The sequence below is a fragment of the Orussus abietinus genome, unplaced genomic scaffold, assembly GCF_000612105.2.
Source record: "Orussus abietinus isolate OABI.00-Male unplaced genomic scaffold, Oabi_2.0 scaffold4, whole genome shotgun sequence".
NCBI classification, from domain to species: domain Eukaryota; kingdom Metazoa; phylum Arthropoda; class Insecta; order Hymenoptera; family Orussidae; genus Orussus; species Orussus abietinus.
Window position 1 is genome coordinate 700,039 of NW_019396014.1, and position 16,845 is coordinate 716,883.

At 43.3% G+C, this 16,845-nt stretch overlaps 5 protein-coding genes and 2 non-coding genes across 8 annotated transcripts in view; 5 read left to right on the forward strand and 2 right to left on the reverse strand.

Annotated features, from left to right (window-relative positions):
- The first annotated feature begins 333 nt into the window (after positions 1-333).
- LOC105695844 (calcium uptake protein 1 homolog, mitochondrial) lies at positions 334-4,793 on the forward strand. 2 transcript variants are annotated; one of them, XM_012417822.2, is made up of 12 exons: positions 334-696; positions 790-1,039; positions 1,168-1,315; positions 1,757-1,916; positions 3,017-3,054; positions 3,139-3,253; positions 3,332-3,492; positions 3,574-3,690; positions 3,765-3,889; positions 3,967-4,094; positions 4,182-4,271; positions 4,346-4,793. In XM_012417822.2, the coding sequence occupies exons 2-12, from the start codon at positions 819-821 to the stop codon at positions 4,498-4,500; spliced, it is 1,458 nt and encodes a 485-aa protein (XP_012273245.1). In that variant the 5' UTR covers positions 334-696; positions 790-818; the 3' UTR covers positions 4,501-4,793. The 2 variants fall into 2 exon arrangements, with proteins under 2 accessions (XP_012273245.1, XP_012273244.1); XM_012417821.2 differs by lacking the exon at positions 1,757-1,916 and adding an exon at positions 2,290-2,449.
- A 106-nt stretch (positions 4,794-4,899) lies between these two features.
- LOC105695424 lies at positions 4,900-5,678 on the forward strand. The gene is made up of 4 exons (XM_012416963.1): positions 4,900-5,149; positions 5,218-5,323; positions 5,411-5,534; positions 5,607-5,678. Exons 1-4 carry the CDS (start codon positions 5,038-5,040, stop codon positions 5,676-5,678), a joined length of 414 nt encoding a protein of 137 aa, XP_012272386.1. The 5' UTR covers positions 4,900-5,037.
- Positions 5,679-6,019: 341 nt separating this feature from the next.
- LOC105695492 lies at positions 6,020-6,856 on the forward strand. Its single transcript, XM_012417039.1, has 4 exons — positions 6,020-6,110; positions 6,170-6,310; positions 6,403-6,587; positions 6,689-6,856. Exons 2-4 carry the CDS (start codon positions 6,181-6,183, stop codon positions 6,854-6,856), a joined length of 483 nt encoding a protein of 160 aa, XP_012272462.1. The 5' UTR covers positions 6,020-6,110; positions 6,170-6,180.
- A 654-nt stretch (positions 6,857-7,510) lies between these two features.
- On the reverse strand, positions 7,511-7,581 carry Trnag-gcc. The gene has a single exon. It is a non-coding gene; the product is annotated as a tRNA-Gly (tRNA).
- Positions 7,582-7,834: 253 nt separating this feature from the next.
- Positions 7,835-9,669, forward strand: LOC105695481 (probable V-type proton ATPase subunit D 2). The gene is made up of 2 exons (XM_012417029.2): positions 7,835-8,861; positions 8,951-9,669. Exons 1-2 carry the CDS (start codon positions 8,472-8,474, stop codon positions 9,287-9,289), a joined length of 729 nt encoding a protein of 242 aa, XP_012272452.1. The 5' UTR covers positions 7,835-8,471; the 3' UTR covers positions 9,290-9,669.
- Positions 7,846-7,916, reverse strand: Trnag-gcc. The gene has a single exon. It is a non-coding gene; the product is annotated as a tRNA-Gly (tRNA).
- A 565-nt stretch (positions 9,670-10,234) lies between the features above and the next one.
- Positions 10,235-16,845, forward strand: part of LOC105695852 (frizzled-4) — a 32,116-nt gene continuing 25,505 nt past the window's right edge. Inside the window, exons 1-4 of the mRNA XM_012417833.1 lie at positions 10,235-11,139; positions 11,219-11,462; positions 11,743-11,989; positions 12,217-12,454. Of these exons, the coding sequence (XP_012273256.1) occupies positions 10,901-11,139; positions 11,219-11,462; positions 11,743-11,989; positions 12,217-12,454 (968 nt within the window). The 5' untranslated portion in view covers positions 10,235-10,900. The remainder of the gene's footprint in view (positions 11,140-11,218; positions 11,463-11,742; positions 11,990-12,216; positions 12,455-16,845) is intronic.

Sequence of the window (16,845 nt, forward strand, 5' to 3'; positions counted from 1 at the left end):
AGGGAGCAGAGGCTAATTAGATTATTTTAATTGTCTACGTATCAGAGGTTAGGGTCGGCTTCTGTTATCCAGGGGAATTTCACCCAACCGAAAATATTGTTGACGGTTGGGGGATTGGAACTTTTTTTCAAATCGGAAGACCATAATTACCGTCGTCCCTTCACCCGAACGCAGGTACCTGAATGATACCTTTGTCTTCCTGCTGAACGATCATAACATTACGGATTTTCCCTAAGGTGATGTGAAAAGGGCATCGGAGGGGTCAATAGGGGTCGTATGAAAGTTTTCTCCAAAGTGGATGTATCGCATCGTTAAAAATTTTACCGAATGAAATTTATTTATATATTTACAGAGAATTTTCATGTATCACATTTAATTGCGCTTACTGGAAGTTATGCTTATTAACGTGAGTACGACCTTAGCGACTGCGTAACGAAAGTATGAAATAGTTTTAGTGGAAAGCCACTAGGAGCAGGGTCACCTCGAAGAGTTTCTAAATCGGGCATGGACTCGCCCTACTACTGTTTCAAACCTGTTTAGACTTTATGTCGTAAGCTTGTTCTTTTCCATTATATGTAAGATCCGCAAGTTGTTGCAAGAACTGTTTATCAATTCAAGACGAATTTATGTTTCTCTGGAAGAAAATACGTGCGTTCATAAGTGCCAATCGAAGTGATTATTACTGTATCTTGTGAGGTGTGTTACTAACCTAAAAAGTTATCATTGTTAAGTGTTGTACTGTTTATTGTACTGGGTTTTTCTTATGGAGTTGTATTTCTTTTACTGTAGGTAGTGTAAAGGGAAAAGGAGATGCAACTATGCTTCTAAGCAGATGTTCCAATACTCTGTGGGCTGTACGGTATGTGAGGAATATTCAAGTATTGTCGTCAAACCTCAAGTTGAACGATTCTGAGAAAAGACCAAATGTACGACACTATAAAAACTTTGGTCACCGTCGGGACAAAGAATTTCCATATAGGATGATCTCAGGATTGATCGTAGTATTTATATTTTACTCAACAATTATTGATTGGAAGTGGTAAGCACAGATAGATTTTAATATACTTGAGTACTCCTAAAAAAATTAGACTTCTATTTTATCTCTACTGATTTAAGTTTTGATTATTTGGTTATGTATCGATATAATTGCAACAATTGCCTTTACAGGATTAAGTCAAAGCTGTTTCGAAAAGTCGATGCTGCTCAAATATTGCAGGATGTAGAAGAGGCAAAGGATAAGCAAGTAGATTACGAACCTGAAGAGCCTAAAAAGAAAAAGAGCAAAAAGCAGAAAATTGGATTCCGTGACAGGAAGGTTGTATAACTTTTTTTTAGTTTATCCGTGTAACGGTATGTTTGTTACATGGCTGAAATAACCAACGTCTGTATTTTAGTATCCTATATAATGTTTAGTAAAGTTTTCTTAAAATGTATAATGTGCTTATGTTTTCTTGATAAAGAAACATTTTATTTTAAAAGTGATACCCTAGATATCCTGTGCGTACTCATTCATTCATGATCAAAGATACAACATATATTTAGATCAGTTACCAAATAATCGTAAAAAGTGAGCTAAATTGGTTTTTGACTTTTTATATTTTGTGCTTAAAGAAAAACTGTCCGTCTACCAAGGGCATCTCATTCTGAAAAATGCCCAGGTATTCATGCCAAGTTTCGAGTAAAACTCTTACAAAGTTCTCATTACGAATTTGAAAACTGTATCGAAAATTATATAAAAATTGCAGAATTCTTACAGATAATAGAGTACGAAAATAGGATGAGAGCGTATTCAACGCCTGATAAAATCTTTCGTTATTTCGCGACTGTAAAAGTTACTAGCTTGGAGGGTACTGAGGTCTACATGACGCCCGACGATTTTTTAAGAGCTATTACACCTGGCATGAAACAACCAGACGGTAAAATACAAATATCCTTTAATTACCAAGTAATTTTAGCACTTGATGCATAACTAACAAAAGGGAGTGGTTTGTCTGAACTTTCCATATGCACTATCTTTCTCTGTATCTGTACCTTTAGTATTCAGTACGCCTATTTCTTAGCTGTTATTGCAGACCTGAAATAATTCCTTGGACCCTTATTTCTGAGTACTTAACAAATTTAAAATGATTAATATATGACATTTATAGTTGCCAATCATTTAACATTATCATCAACTACCAATTAATGCATCCTGTGAATGTGTTAATTGATAAACCGATAACTGATGACGATAATAAATATAATAACTGCATGCTGCGTTAACACTTGCGCTTTGCTGTTAATACACAGATAATCGAATACGAAAATCGTATAAGGCATTACTCGACGCCGGACAAAGTGTTCCGATATTTCGCGACTCTTCAACTTACAATGACCGATGCAACCGAGATCTACATGACTCCTGACGATTTCCTAAGATCAATGACTCCCGGCGTTAAGCAACCGGATGGTAATTTCTTAGATCATCTATTGTAATAATTTTTAACATCTTCCAGACATTTGTATCTTTAAATTTCTTTTATACCTTTGAAATAAGTGACTTTATTTCAGCGAATGAGATAAAAATTTTGCAACCAACGCATTATTAACATTACAGTTTGGATAACGATACAAGGATTAAGTAAATAGGAGCTGTATTATATTTATTTTCAGCCTGCTCGCAAAGCTTTTATACCTAATGCTTATAGACATCTCTTACAAAAAAAACAATTAAGTAGCATTTGCCTGAGGTTTGATTTCCTGTATCCAACACTACTCTTTGCATGCAGTTTGACACTTATTGCTTCAAGAAAAGTATTGCTAGACCATATATAAATTAAAGTATCGTCACATAATATATAGATCATCCTGGAATCGTTACATATACATCAATAGTAGTGAGAATCCTAAGGTGAAACTACTGGCTTGAATTCCAACTCGATCATTATTTTTGACAAGGAATTGCACCCTCTCCTAATCTCACATTTAAACCAACAAATATTTTCCTGGTACTACAATAATCTTCCTGTATTTCTAGGCCTCGGTTTAGATAAGTACAGAAGATATGATTGCAAGGTACGTAGAAATGTTGGTATTCATTGAGCTCTTTAGTTCTGCAACGTATGAAAAGTCGTTTAATCGATTGAGATTTTATTACAGAATATTCAAACGAAGATGGAATTGGAATTGGACAAGGACAGCATTTTTTTCAAACTAGGCAGCTCCGGACTCATTACATTCTCAGATTATATATTTTTGCTCACTGTACTATCCAGTAAGTACATGAACTTTTCATTTTCAGTATCCTAACTACAATTATGAATTACACCCTACACCGTGGTATATATTTTAGCATCCAGGCGTCATTTTGAAATCGCATTCAGAATGTTTGATTTGAATGGTGACGGAGATGTCGATTCAGAAGAGTTTGGAAAAGTAGCAACTCTCATTCGTCAGCAGACCAGCATTGGAAACCGACATCGTGATCACGCCAACACTGGCAACACCTTTAAAGTAATATACACATAGTAAAAAAATCTAGGAAAATCGAGGTCCATGTCATTCAAGCAAACATCAGAACATTTTTATTTACAGGGCGTTAATTCAGCGCTGACCACGTATTTTTTTGGACCCAACTTGAAGCAAAAATTGACTATCGAGAAGTTCTTAGATTTCCAGGAACAGTTGCAGAGAGAAATTTTGATCCTAGAGGTGATGATCGATTGATATCAGATGAATAAAAAATATCCTTTGCTTCGCAAGACTGACATTAATTGTTGTTGCAGTTCGAGCGGAAGAACCCTGATGACAACGGGAACATCTCCGAGGTAGATTTTACAGAATTATTATTGGCGTATGCTGGATATCCTGAGAAGAAAAAGGCTCGTATGTTGAAGAGGGTGAAAAAAGCGTAAGTATTCTTTCGTTAAAGAAAAAACATTCTGATATTTATTTCCTCTAACTTAAATAGAACTATTTGTCGTACAGTTTTAAAGACTGTTCAAAGGGTGTCAGCGAAGAGGACTACTTGAAGTTCTTCCATTTTCTCAATAATATTAACGACGTAGATACTGCTTTGACGTTTTACCACATAGCTGGTGCATCGATCGATCAAGGTATTCTTTCCAACTTACTCGATTTATTTTATGTCTTTTTTTTATTTATAATATTGCTAAATTAATGGAATTTATCATTCATTTCAGCTACCCTAAAGCACGTTGCGAAAACTGTGGCACATGTAGACCTCAATGATCATGTTATTCAAATCGTATTCACAATCTTTGACGAGAATTGTATGTACCTTTCATTTAACCTATCGCTGGTTTTAATTTATAAATTAATTAATATTTGCAAATAATATTTACAGTGGATGGTCAATTGAGCAATCGTGAATTCGTAGCAGTGATGAAGAACAGAATGCTCCGAGGTCTGGAGAAACCAAAAGATACTGGATTCATCAAGCTAATTCAGTCTATAATTAAATGTGCGAAAAACTCATCCGCTGTGCCATTTGACAAATAATAGTGCATCTCATAGTATTATAAAAGTGTTCTGTACATAAAACTCTCTGTGCGCTAATTTATAGGGAATGCCGTCTCTGTTATTGTTAAATGTTAACATCACCGATATCTATTCTGATGTCCTAATGATACTTGTCTCCGTTCCTACATACTTATTTATGAAACATTGTATAATGTCATAAGTTACCATTTTGATGTACCTTGTACAGGGAACGTCATGTGCAACGTAATCATTTTATTGTATTATGAATATTAAGTTGCATTTAATACAGCAGTACCTATGTACTATGAATATTTGGAGGAAATGTTTTAACGTCATTCGAGTATAGAAGGGAATACAATGTCACGCGCCAGCTTTCACGAAACCGTGATTATTAGAGCGTAGATTACAAAAACAAACTCCTTCTCCGACGAAGATGGAAAACAGCTCAGTATGAGTTTCTATCTCAAACAAGGAACATCCTTGTTATTCTAAATTTAATTTCTGTGAAATCATCGAATTTTGTATTTCTTTTTTTGGAGTCAGACAAACGTTTAAATGGGTGCAAAACACTTCTTATTGTTGCAAGCTTTAATATGTTTATTTTGTATTATGGGACCAGAAACAAGTGCAGCTAAAATTAAAAGTTTCAATCCAGGTGTTCCATCAGGTAAAGCAAATATATAATTTCAATCTATTAACATAATTATCTGTGACATAAATAATAATGTCTTACAGATTCACACTGGACCGCTTCTAATGTAAAGACTATTGAAATTGAACCAGAGGCCGAGGTGCCAAGAAAAGTTATGGCTGATTTATTACGCAAGGACCAATTCTTTCAGTCAGTTAATATTTTATTTTTAGTAGTAATTTATATGAATTGGATTAAATCACACATAAGCCTTTATCGTTAATTTCTTTTTTACAGAGACATTTTCTTTGAACATTCGGCACCTTTCAAAGTTCAATTTGGTCATGTGTGCGAAAATCCTAAAGAATGGGAACAACGCTTTGAACGAAGAGACTTTGAACTGAATCACCATCAGGGCAAGGTAAAAAGTACTTGTATATTTTCGAGCCAATGATTCGACGATAAAATTTATTAATATTAATATATATTTCAGGTTCTTTGGGGAGACAAGGATGGAGCTTATGGTGAACATTATTGGGATTTAAATCATGGCAAAGGGAGGTAAAACTTTAATGTACAGTAATAAAGTGAAAATTGTTCTCCGTTTTGTAAATAAATGATGGTTGATTACAACGGATTTTATTTTTTACATTTATTGTAAAAATACAAAACTGAAATTACTTCAGATTTTAGACATATGAATAATTCGGACACCCGCGTTAGACTAAACGCTTCTTTGTTCTCGCTTATAAAGATGTCGCGAATGGGATCTGATATGCTTATATTTATAATGGTATAACTTTGATAAAAAATCGTCAAATATATATTTTTTTAATGAGAAATCATTTTTATCGAATAAATGTGGACCGAAAACAAGTTTTCCTCCGAAAGTCTTTTGTAGTGACGCGAGCTGTTCCAATTCGGCCGAGCAATTGACGCGACAAAATTTCAGTTGGATTTTCTGACAAAACTTAAAATCAGTAAAATTTTACCGAAGGTACTTAACGTATCCCGAATCTAAATTTCATTATTTTACATTTGTTCGAATAATTGTAGCCAAATCAGAGATGGAGGAGGATTGTCCGCCTAATGTCTCCGATGAAGATCCTATCGTGCAATGTGAAAGAAAACTGGGAGAACCACCTTCTCTTGAAAACGTGAAAATTAGCGACAATGTTGCGGAACTAATTGAGAATGGTATAAGAGAATAATTTCTCCAGGTTATGTGAATAATTCTTTTAACCAAGTAAATTCTTTCATTATCGATTAATATTCGAATTCCGTTCTAGGGGGCGCTAACGAAGACCGGTTGGTAAGCTACGACAAGTACTGGATCGACAAGCTTCAATGTATGGATGAGACACACACAAAGCAGAATAAACTTGACATAATCGAAGCGGAGAAGACGTTAAGGAGGCTCATAGAATTTGCCGAGGGAGGTCCAGGGAAAGCTTGTCCTCAAAACAGAAATAAAGTAAGTTCGCAGAGTCATTATAAAATTTTTATTTTAATTTAACATTGCTAGACTCATTTTACTCTCCATAAATATTTTAATAATAGGTCTTGACTTTACAGGTGAAGAACTGTTACATCTCGTTTCAAGGTAAAACATTGCAATGTGCGTCGGCAGTGCAGGAATTTGTCGAATGCGTCGACAGAATGATGTACAAGGCTGTCCATACCGACCCAACAACGTCGACCGATAAGACATCTGCTTTTATCGACCGCTTGAATCGAAGATAATTTCACGCATCATTTTTCATTTCACATAAATTAATGTGCGAAATACAGTGACAATGTCAAATCTCTGAGGACGGTACACATATTCGCTGTGCATGATTACTAATAAACTTTTGGACGGTTAAAAACTGTTTATAAACTCGTGTGGATCGCGAATTGTTATCACGTAAATGATATACGAGGTTTATCCGGTGGCCGCGTGTGTCGCCACCTGCATAATCAGATCGGATTTAAACAGCTACGAGGGAGGACAAACCACGGGAGCCGCAAAAGTGGAAGACGCCATTTTAATTTATTTCTCGCAAACAAGTGGGACCCTAATCAAACAAGTTTGCATCCCTGGCAAACCGAGGCTTAATTAGAGGGGGCCCGCGGTTATTTATTAGAGCTCACTCGCCGACGCCATGGCAAAGGTACACTCTTATCGAGGCAGATTATCTCACTCTTCTCCGTTGCTCCGCTTTCATACTGCCGCTCTAAATAAGTATTTGCATTGAAAACATTTCCCTAACAATAGAAAGCCCCGCTAATACGACACTCTTTGTAGCAGCGATCCCGAAACCACCTCTTCCAGCAAAACAATTACCGAATATTCAGCCACCGTTGGAAATCCTTAAAATATCGTAGGATACACCAAAAGGTGAGACAAAAGAAATTTGCATCGGCCGGGAATCGAACCCGGGCCGCCCGCGTGGCAGGCGAGCATTCTACCACTGAACCACCGATGCTCTTGAAAGAACCTGCTTTTAATAACTCCACGAACGATATTGACTATATTTTATGAATATCCGTGACGTTACACATACAATAATCAATGTATAGCGTCATTCATTAGTTGCCGCTACCGCGTGCTGATTTAAACAGGCGTGAGTGAGGGAATAATTGCAGAAAAACAATGGGATGGGATATAACAAAAAAAATGTAAACAATTTTTGTATTCTATACAGCAAATTGCATATTTAGGAAAAAAAGGAATGAGGGGAAAAAGTAATTGCATCGGCCGGGAATCGAACCCGGGCCGCCCGCGTGGCAGGCGAGCATTCTACCACTGAACCACCGATGCTGCTGAGAGACAGCTCTTACAGACATATTGATCACCGGTGATACATATAGTATTTTATATGTGTTTCAGAAATGTAGGTTATAAAACGACGTATTTTCTTATTTTTCCAATATATCGAGACGCATATACCAAGGAATATAATTTTAAGAGGAGTCTGATAATGACGCCAGTTGGCACGAAGTCTGAAAGACCTCATCGCAAAAGATCCGTCCCTTTGTGCGATACGATTAGCACGACGCAGGAAGTCCCGCACCTGTCCTTCCGCGATTTGTCCTGCACACCATGCATAATCATGAGACTGCTCGGCTCATTAGAATCCTAATTCGAGTTAGAGCTAGACTAAGACTATCTCATACTTATTAAAAAAAGAAAGAAAATAGTGCTAACGAAAGTGCTCTCGGACTAAAAAGTGACGTGAAGTAATTTTTGTAATTGCCTTTGCGTCTTTACACTGAAGATTCAAGTTTGAGCCATTACGGCATAATCTGGAAGACAATGTCGACAGATAAGGTCTGAAAAGCGCTGAAAACGAAGAAAAGAATCGTGATCCGCAACATGGCGGCGAACGATAGACTGCCAGTCTTTCCAACAAGAGGCAAGCAGGCCCAAATGAAGATGCGGATAATATCGGCCAAGAGGGGCCACGATTTGCTGAAGAAGAAGGTGAATGGTCTGCAGATGCATTTCCGCACCACAATGGCACGGCTGATCGAGAACAAGACGTCCATGGCGGAAGCCATGAAGGAGGCAGCGTTCTCTTTAGCTGAAGTCCGATTTGCAGCCGGCGACGTCAATCAATTCGTACTTCAGACTGCAGGCAAGGCCCGAATCAAGGTCCTGACAACATGCGAAAACGTCTCCGGTGTTAACATTCGGGTGTTCCAGTATTTCGAGGAAGGTGCGGACTCTTACGAGTTCGCCGGCTTGGCAAGAGGTGGCCAACAGGTGACTTTAAAAGGATGCATTGCGAACAAAGAGTGCATCAAGAGATACATCCGAGACGAGTGATATTAAATTCGAAATTTCGCTAGCAGGTGGCCAAGCTGAAAAGGAACTACCGACGAGTGATCGCATTGCTGGTCAATCTGGCCTCTCTGCAGGACAGCTACAAGACCCTCGACGAAATGATCAAGAACACCAATCGCCGTCTTAACGCGATCAAGCACGTCCTTTTGCCTCGGCTAGACCGCACTCTGAAATATATCGTCACGGAATTGGACGAGCGTGAAAGGGAGGAGTTCTGCAGACTGAAGAAGATCCAAGACAAGAAGAAGAGCGGCACCAAGTTATCCTCCCAAATGGCCGCTGGAGAACCTGCCCCAGTTCGAGTGTTATGCGCCTTGGAAGAAGAGGACGAGGATCTTCTCTTTTGACGAAGCTTTTATTTATTCGAGGCTTTACACGTACACATATTCGATAAACTAAGCAACTTCTCTTTTGGAATTCGCGAGCTTCGGCTTGGATGAGACGAATTACCCCTTTATTGGTTTGCGTGTGTCTCTTTGGAAGGGAGGTTGGAGGGTTGAGGGGTTGGTCGACTTCGGCTCTCATTATCATATCCCGGTGTTTGGCGGCGGTTAAGGTCGGCTTTATGGGCTGTATTTTCTCGGTATAATTGGGCCTCGCGAGTCCACCTTTTCGCCGGATCGGCGCGGCGGTTCTGCAGGCCCAAGTCAGGCCCTTGCCGAAAGCCCTCCAGGCATTTATTATCCTGCAGCCCCCCTTTTTACGGGGAAGAGGAGGAAATTTATTAGGGCGCTCGCTATGTAAACAATAGTGCGATTATAGTCTTCCAATGGCTATTCCACGCCCAACGCGGAAGTTTAACCTGTACCAGTTAAGAGTATAAAAAATATTCAGAGCCGTATCTTTGTTAGATATTTATTTAACTTTACAGATTATCTCCAAGTACACCTTATACAGTTTTGGAATTCCCTAGGAATCTCTATCTCTTCTATGGGATCTTCTACATGCACCATTTCTCTTCTCTCTTGTCGTCCTCCCTCAGACACTATTTCCATTTCCCGATCGTTATCGTTTCCCTTAGTCCCCAATCTGCGATCTCGCATCTTATTTACCCTGAAGAGGTGCGAACACGCCTCGTTGGAGACCCCCTCGATTCCGGCTCGAGAAGCCAGTAAAGCTGGCCCCCGACCGAGGTGGAATGCACGTGCGCGGGTTGTGCTCCTCTCTCGTGATTGGCGTTGCGGTCGGTGGTGGGGGGGCGCGCCGAGATCTGGCAACGTGGAGGGGATAAAGAGACGCGCGGAGATCTCGCGCGGCGATGGGAGGCGTTAGTCAAGCGCCGACCTTGCCGGACGGAGGTTCGAGCGGGAATTGATTCGTGTGGGGCCGGCTCGCTAATCCGCGTTTTCCCCAATTTCGCGCCTTCCGTGACACGGATTTAACTAAATCCCCGACACGTGAATAAAACCACGGGAAGTTCGAACGGTAGACTCGCAAGACTAAACCAAGTTCCCTTAAAAATTACAGTGAGTCGCGGGCAGCTCTCCGGGTCTAAGAAGTGGTGGGAAATTTGAAAAACTGCGACAGAAGTGAGGTCTCGCCAAAAGTGCGCAGGAAGATTCGATCTGCAAGGAACATTGGAATCTTGAAGAAGGGCTCGCCGATTTTTCGATCGACCCGGAGCAATTATTAAAAATAAAATGGTAGCCAGGAAAGGGAGTTCGCCAACAGCAAGCCAGATCTCTTCCACGTTCGTCCTGAGATCATAAGACCATGCGCGACCTGGGGGGGTCACCTCACGGCGTGGGATCGTTAGCGCCGTGGACAACGCGAACCTTGGATGAGGATCCGATCGAATCACCGGGATCTCCAGGATTAGGCCTTCGTTTGCGGCCTAATCCGGGGAATTAGATCTGGGGGGTCCTGGTCTAGCATATATTTTCTTCATAGTCAAGCCGGGGTAGGTCTAGTGTAGGTAGCAACTGGATCGCAAGAGCGCCGTGTCCTGGTCTAGCAAGATGCCGCGCAACACCAGAAAATTCGACATGTACGACTCCAGGACCTGGTGGTTGTTGTTGACGATGTTTGTTAGGACTATTTGGTGCGCCCATGGAGCTTGCGAGCCGATCAGGATCGAGATGTGCAGAGGTCTTGGATACAACGTCACCGCCATGCCCAATCTCGTGGGTCACGAGATACAGGGCGATGCAGACTTCACCTTGCAGACGTTCAGCCCGCTGATACAGTATGGATGCAGGTCAGTCATGGAACCTCTATGTAGACTAATTTAAATTTCTCCAGAATCCTGCCTCAATCAAAACTCCAACCGATTGCAGCGCCCAATTGCACCTGTTCCTGTGCTCGGTGTACGCACCAATGTGCACCGAGAAGGTGCCCTCGCCGATCGGCCCTTGTCGAGGGCTTTGCGAGCAGGTTAGGGCTAGGTGCTACCCGGTGCTTCAAGGTTTTGGGTTCCCCTGGCCGGCTGCTCTGAATTGTTCCAAGTTCCCTCCGGAGAACAACCATCAACACATGTGCATGGAAGGCCCCGGGGAGCCTGGACCGGTCAATCCGATACAGGTGAGAGAAATCCGAAAATCCTCGAAAAAAGGTGCCACCCAGGTGCTGGTTTTGCATACCTGGTCCTGAATTTCGAAGTTTGAAGTGTGGTAGAAGATACCACGCATTCCTGCACCGGTCTAAGCATCGCCTTAACACTGTTGGACAAGTAATTATCATATCTTTATCGAACCTCGTTATTTTAAATGGACGCGTTGAGTATGATGGAAAGATGGGTCGGGACGAGTAGAAACGTTTCGCTTCGTAGCGTCGGCCTGAATCTTTTTTCTCTCTTGTTCAGGCTATAGGGGCTGGCAACGGTCCATGGGGCTGCTCCTGGTACGCCAAATCTGGACTTTACATCTTCCTGAACCGTTCCGGAAGGTGCGCCGCCGCGTGCGACGCTGACATCCTCTGGTCGCAGAGAGACAAACGGCTGACCGAGGGCTGGATAGCCGCTTTTGCGACGGTTTGCTTGATCTCGGTCGCCGCGGCCATCTTGACGCTCCTGAAGCCCAGGAAACGGAAGACGACGACCAGCACCGCCGGTAATTACATCGTGGATATAATTAATGCCACCGTGCATATATTTGGCGCGAGACTCTGCCGAGGTTTCCTGGTCGTCTGACTTGTCGCGTCGATTCCTTAATCTTTTATTAAAGAGATGTGGAAAAGAATTGAGCGCGCGTCTCGGCCATGTTAAATCTCCGGACGTGGTCAGGAAACGGGCTTTGCGTCGCTGTTTTAACATTAATTGCAATCCGTTCGGTTCCAGAGGGAGCCATCGCCTGTCTGGCGGTTTGCCACGCGGCTGTCGCTGTGGGTTATGTCATTCGATTGGCCGCCGGCAGGCTGGCGGTCGCCTGCACGCCGGCCATTCCTCTGCATCCCCAGGATCAGGTTGTGATAGCTCAGCAGCAACAACAGTACCTCACCCAGGACGGCCTCGCCAATCCTTACTGCGCCGTCATCTTCCTCCTTCTCTACTACTTTGGAAATGCTGCCAGCGTCTGGTGAGGCGAGCTTTCATATACTAGATATAATAGATCTAATAGACGTAACAGACATAGTAGGTGTAGTAGATGTCGATATAATAGATATGTAGTGCCTTGCAAACGATCAAGCGGAACGACGAAAGTTTGGGATGCTGAGATTAAAAAGTTCGAAAATTCAATATTTCGGAATTTCGAAAATTCGACATTTCGAAAGTTCGAAAATGCGAAAGTTCGAAAGTGCGAAAATTCGAAAATTCGAAAATGCGAAAGTTCGAAAGTGCGAAAATTCGAAAGTTCGAAAATTTAAAGGAAGCCAAGCCGCGAGCGAGTGTTTACGCTCCAAGTGAGTGGCGGCTCACTTCGTAAAGGTAGATTGAAACGCGAACGGAGGGGATAACAATCCGGCAACTGTGTTGGTTCCCCTGGCGTTGCTAACGAGTCCGCACTCTCGTCATCGTATACATCCCTATCCGCGTTGACGCCGAGGAGCTCCCACGCCGCTCTAGTGGTTGACCTCGGTCAAAAAGAGCTCTCACCGCTTTAGTGGGTGACTTTAGTGAAAAAGCATCTCGGCGTAAACGACTAAAGGGGGAGACTCCGTTTCTTTCGCTCCGTGCACCGTGAGCTTGCAATCAAGGGAGCACTGCGGGATAATACTCTTCAACTCGGTCACCCTGTGCGAGCTTTTTATTACGGGTTACAGAAATTGCAAATAACTAGAAGAAAAGGAAAATATAAAACTACAATTAAATAGTTCGGTTTTTCTTTTTCTTTTTTTTTTTTAATGGCGCGGAGATGCATCGATCGGTTGTTGAGCTGGAAAGAGTTATCCAACGTCGATCCAGTTGAGTGGGTGCCGATTATTTACTGCGACGTTCTTTGAGGTTTAGATGCTTAAAAAAGCGCTTTTGTGGAGCCTTAACGTTTTCCGGTGAGGCTTCCAAAATCGTTGAAACTTTTAAAACGGAAAGGGACAAGAAAGAAATCCGATCATGGGAGAATGATTTTTTGTTTGGTCTTCTTTTTACTTACTTTTGTCTCTCACGTGACCCGTGTTAGTCGAGGATGAACTCTCAGGAGCGTCGCTTAAAGATGGCCGCGGATTCTGCACGCAGTGATTCTCTCTGAACTCCGTCATCTCCACTTCGAATTTTTTATTAAATTCCTTCCATAGTTTGTTGGCGACGTATGTTGGGTATCGTATCTTAAATGGAAAGGGTCTCTTCGGTTTGTTCCTAATAATTGCCTTTGGTCCTTTTTCATGGTGGTACGTGCGAAGGCCTCCACGCTCCTGAAACTCTGAGTTGTACAGGCTGAATGAAGACTGACCGAGGGCGCCGTTCTAAATAAAAGAAAATCCTTTACCCCATGAATCGTAGTTTTCCTCCAACGAAACGGCATTTTCGATCCGAGGAGCATCTCTTGGCGACCCCACCTGAGTGTTTCTTTCGGAGCCACTCGATTGTCCAGCTTTTTCGGAAGAATCAGAAGAGACGCGGAAGAAACTTAAATCTTCGCGAGAATCGCCAGTCGGTTCCGAAAGAAGTCTCTCGAACACGGAATCGTCCCCTACCGAGAGGTCTTTAGTCAAGGGATCGTTTTCCATCGCGGTGTTCTCGGCGAAGGAATCATTTCCCATGGCGCTGTCCTCAGCCAAGGAATCATTTCCCATGGCGCTGTCCTCAGCCAAGGGGTCGTTTTCCATGGCGTCGTCCTCGGCGAGGAAATAATTTTCTATTTCGCTGTCCGCGGCCAATGATTCCTTTCCTTCTGTAAAATCCTCGTCGCCACATCTCACGAATTCCTGCTCGGTCTCCCAGCTGCTGTCCGAAGTCGATAGAATATTTTGGCGACGTTTTGTTCTGGGCCCCTTGACGGTGGACCCCGAGTCCGATGACGCGCTGATAGTCGATACCGTGACGTCCATTCTCGCGGCCTTCTGTACACCTTCATCTGTCGGGGTGCTGGTGATCGGGATTTTCGACGTCTTACGGCCATCCATGACGGCCAAGGAATGAAACCACGTGTTTAAATCACTAGAGATACCTCACAAAAATGACAGATTCTCTCAAGTTTGGTTCCTCGTCCTTTCCAGAACCATACGCCTCGCTACAGCGTCCTCGCATGTAAATAGTCGATGTTTTCACACCGACGAGGTGACTACCTTCATGTTACTGGTCCGATAGTTGGTAACTAATAACCCTGAGTGCATTCGTTGGTTTTGTTATTCCTGAGAAAACGTGCTCGTTGAATACGAGTGACTGTTACTTGTTGGGCATTATTCTTCAACATTGTTTCTGTAACCGAGGTATTCTTCAGGCTCGGTTAAAGATTCGTTTTCTCACAGTGATTTTTGTATGGTTCGGTCGAAGCGATCGTCGATCGGTTGTCACGATGTTAATATTTATAAGCGACGGTCCAACCTTCTGGTGGAGGCCTGTAACGGGGTTTCTAGGTTCCTAGATCCATGAACACCCGGTATAACCTCCGTACAAGGAGACGGGACGAGAGATGAACCTTGTTGCCAGATATGCACGGAGTCAATGGCATTCCATCCCGAAGCGAGCCAACAGGGGGGAAGGAGAGCGCCGAGAGAGACGAGGAAGGCGCTACGTGATAGGCCGAGAGAGAAAGACCGACAAAGAGGAGAGGGATTTTGAGACGGACAACCAGGTTCCCCGAGGTCCGTGAAATGAAGGGCCTTCTTCGCCCGGCATTAAATACAAATGCGCGTTAACGGCCGACCGCTCGTTAACGAGCAGCAAGCTCCCGGGGATTTCGCCCACTTCCGTCCACTTCCGAGGTGGAAGTGAATCCGACATTCCCTCCACCTCGCCATATCAGAGATTTCCGACAGGTGTTCCCCGGGGCGACTGGAGGATCTCGACGTTGACCGGCAGGTGTCGTTCCCCCCGGGTTAAAATGTCGAAAGATTCCTTTATTTTCCTTGGAACCCGGCATTATCCTTTGGCAAACCCTCCGCAACCCGATTTTTCAATCTCGCCGAGGGGACACCGATGCTACATGAAATCTGCAAATATTTCCTTCCCATCAACTGTTAAGAATAAATGGCCGACGTCCGGTTGCCGACATTGTGGAAGTCGGTCTAGAGACTTTTTAAGGGGGTGAGGGAAGTACGGAGAGGAGAAACAATGCACCGGAGGACCGTGGGGACCAGGGGACCCGGACCCCATGGGCTCCACGGGTTCCATGGGTCGTGGTCCATAGGCAATGGCTTCGTGGCTCCGTGTCCGCAGGGCGCGATGTTTATCGGCTCTTTCGATGTAAATTATGGCGGCTCTCCAACACCCTGGGCTGCCTCTCGTACCGGTATCGCACCACGCCAGAAAACGTTCGCATACTCTGCAGGACCCACTCGTCGATCGCCTGTACGAGGGATTCACGGGCACCCGTGTAACGCGTGTTACTCTCTCGTGTGCACGCGAAACGGGTCTCGTTGTCGCGTGTGATCGCCTCTTCCCCTGTTTCGGTCGCCTTTTTTCACCCCTTCGGCCCGCTCGGACCTGCTTTCCATGAAATTCATGAGCAGCCGTGTAACGCGAGAGTGCTTACGCATAATGTTTCATGTTGTCACGTTTTCAGCACGACGCCATATTTCATCTCAGCTGGCGTGAGGTACGGCGGCCCGAATAACTCGAGATGACGTTGGATTTTTCTTCCGGAATTTTTATTCCATTTTATTTTAATATTTTTTTACTTATTCATTTATTTATTTCGTTCCCTCCCTGTTTATATTGAGAGGGATTTTTATTCGATACCATGACTTTGTCCATGGCGTCTTAGTTAACGCCATGGCGTGAGGGCTCGTTTTGGATGGCCCTAGGACACCATGGGACACCATCGAAGGGCTCCTAACTCGCACAAAGGGTTGACGCGTGGTACTCGCGCTTACGACGGCAACACGCGTGCATTTTGCGCTTCTCACACGCACACTGGCGCGCGCGGCCCTCGACACGGCCGGGCCCTCGACTTCCATTACGGCTTCCATTTACGAGGGGGCTCGGGCTCGTTTTAAAGGGAACGACCGTGGGGAAAAGTGAGAGCGACGGATTTCGGCTCTTAACAGGACTGGCGCTACTTGAAAACGTTTATCGACGAGGTCCCGGGCATTGGCTCCTTAAGGCCATTAGACAGTCGGAGGCGTCGCGGAAAAACAAAATGGCCGCCTCCGGATTTTAGATTTTTTCCAATACACATATGCATACATGCAATGGTGCTCCATTCAGGAGTTAAGGGAGTGTCAAGGAAAGTCAATGAAGTCATGTATTCCCTGTTGTTCCTAATTACACTGCGTTCACATGGAAATACTTAAATCTGGGTGGAGCGAGAAACGAATCGCTGTTATGTATGCAATCGTCATGGACAGTTTGCATATGTTTTGCGTTCAT

What these genes read in the sequence shown, in the direction of transcription:
- LOC105695844 (XM_012417822.2), top strand. Translation starts at nt 819, where the DNA reads ATGCTTCTAAGCAGATGTTCCAATACTCTGTGGGCTGTACGGTATGTG. An exon ending in ACAATTATTGATTGGAAGTG is followed by an intron (nt 1,040 to 1,167) that starts GTAAGCACAGAT and finishes TTGCCTTTACAG; the next exon opens with GATTAAGTCAAAGCTGTTTC. An exon ending in TTGGATTCCGTGACAGGAAG is followed by an intron (nt 1,316 to 1,756) that starts GTTGTATAACTT and finishes GAATTCTTACAG; the next exon opens with ATAATAGAGTACGAAAATAG.
- LOC105695424 (XM_012416963.1), top strand. Translation starts at nt 5,038, where the DNA reads ATGGGTGCAAAACACTTCTTATTGTTGCAAGCTTTAATATGTTTATTT. An exon ending in CAATCCAGGTGTTCCATCAG is followed by an intron (nt 5,150 to 5,217) that starts GTAAAGCAAATA and finishes AATGTCTTACAG; the next exon opens with ATTCACACTGGACCGCTTCT. An exon ending in TGAATCACCATCAGGGCAAG is followed by an intron (nt 5,535 to 5,606) that starts GTAAAAAGTACT and finishes TATATATTTCAG; the next exon opens with GTTCTTTGGGGAGACAAGGA.
- LOC105695492 (XM_012417039.1), top strand. Translation starts at nt 6,181, where the DNA reads ATGGAGGAGGATTGTCCGCCTAATGTCTCCGATGAAGATCCTATCGTG. An exon ending in TGCGGAACTAATTGAGAATG is followed by an intron (nt 6,311 to 6,402) that starts GTATAAGAGAAT and finishes ATTCCGTTCTAG; the next exon opens with GGGGCGCTAACGAAGACCGG. An exon ending in GTCCTCAAAACAGAAATAAA is followed by an intron (nt 6,588 to 6,688) that starts GTAAGTTCGCAG and finishes TTGACTTTACAG; the next exon opens with GTGAAGAACTGTTACATCTC.
- LOC105695481 (XM_012417029.2), top strand. Translation starts at nt 8,472, where the DNA reads ATGGCGGCGAACGATAGACTGCCAGTCTTTCCAACAAGAGGCAAGCAG. An exon ending in TGGCAAGAGGTGGCCAACAG is followed by an intron (nt 8,862 to 8,950) that starts GTGACTTTAAAA and finishes TTTCGCTAGCAG; the next exon opens with GTGGCCAAGCTGAAAAGGAA.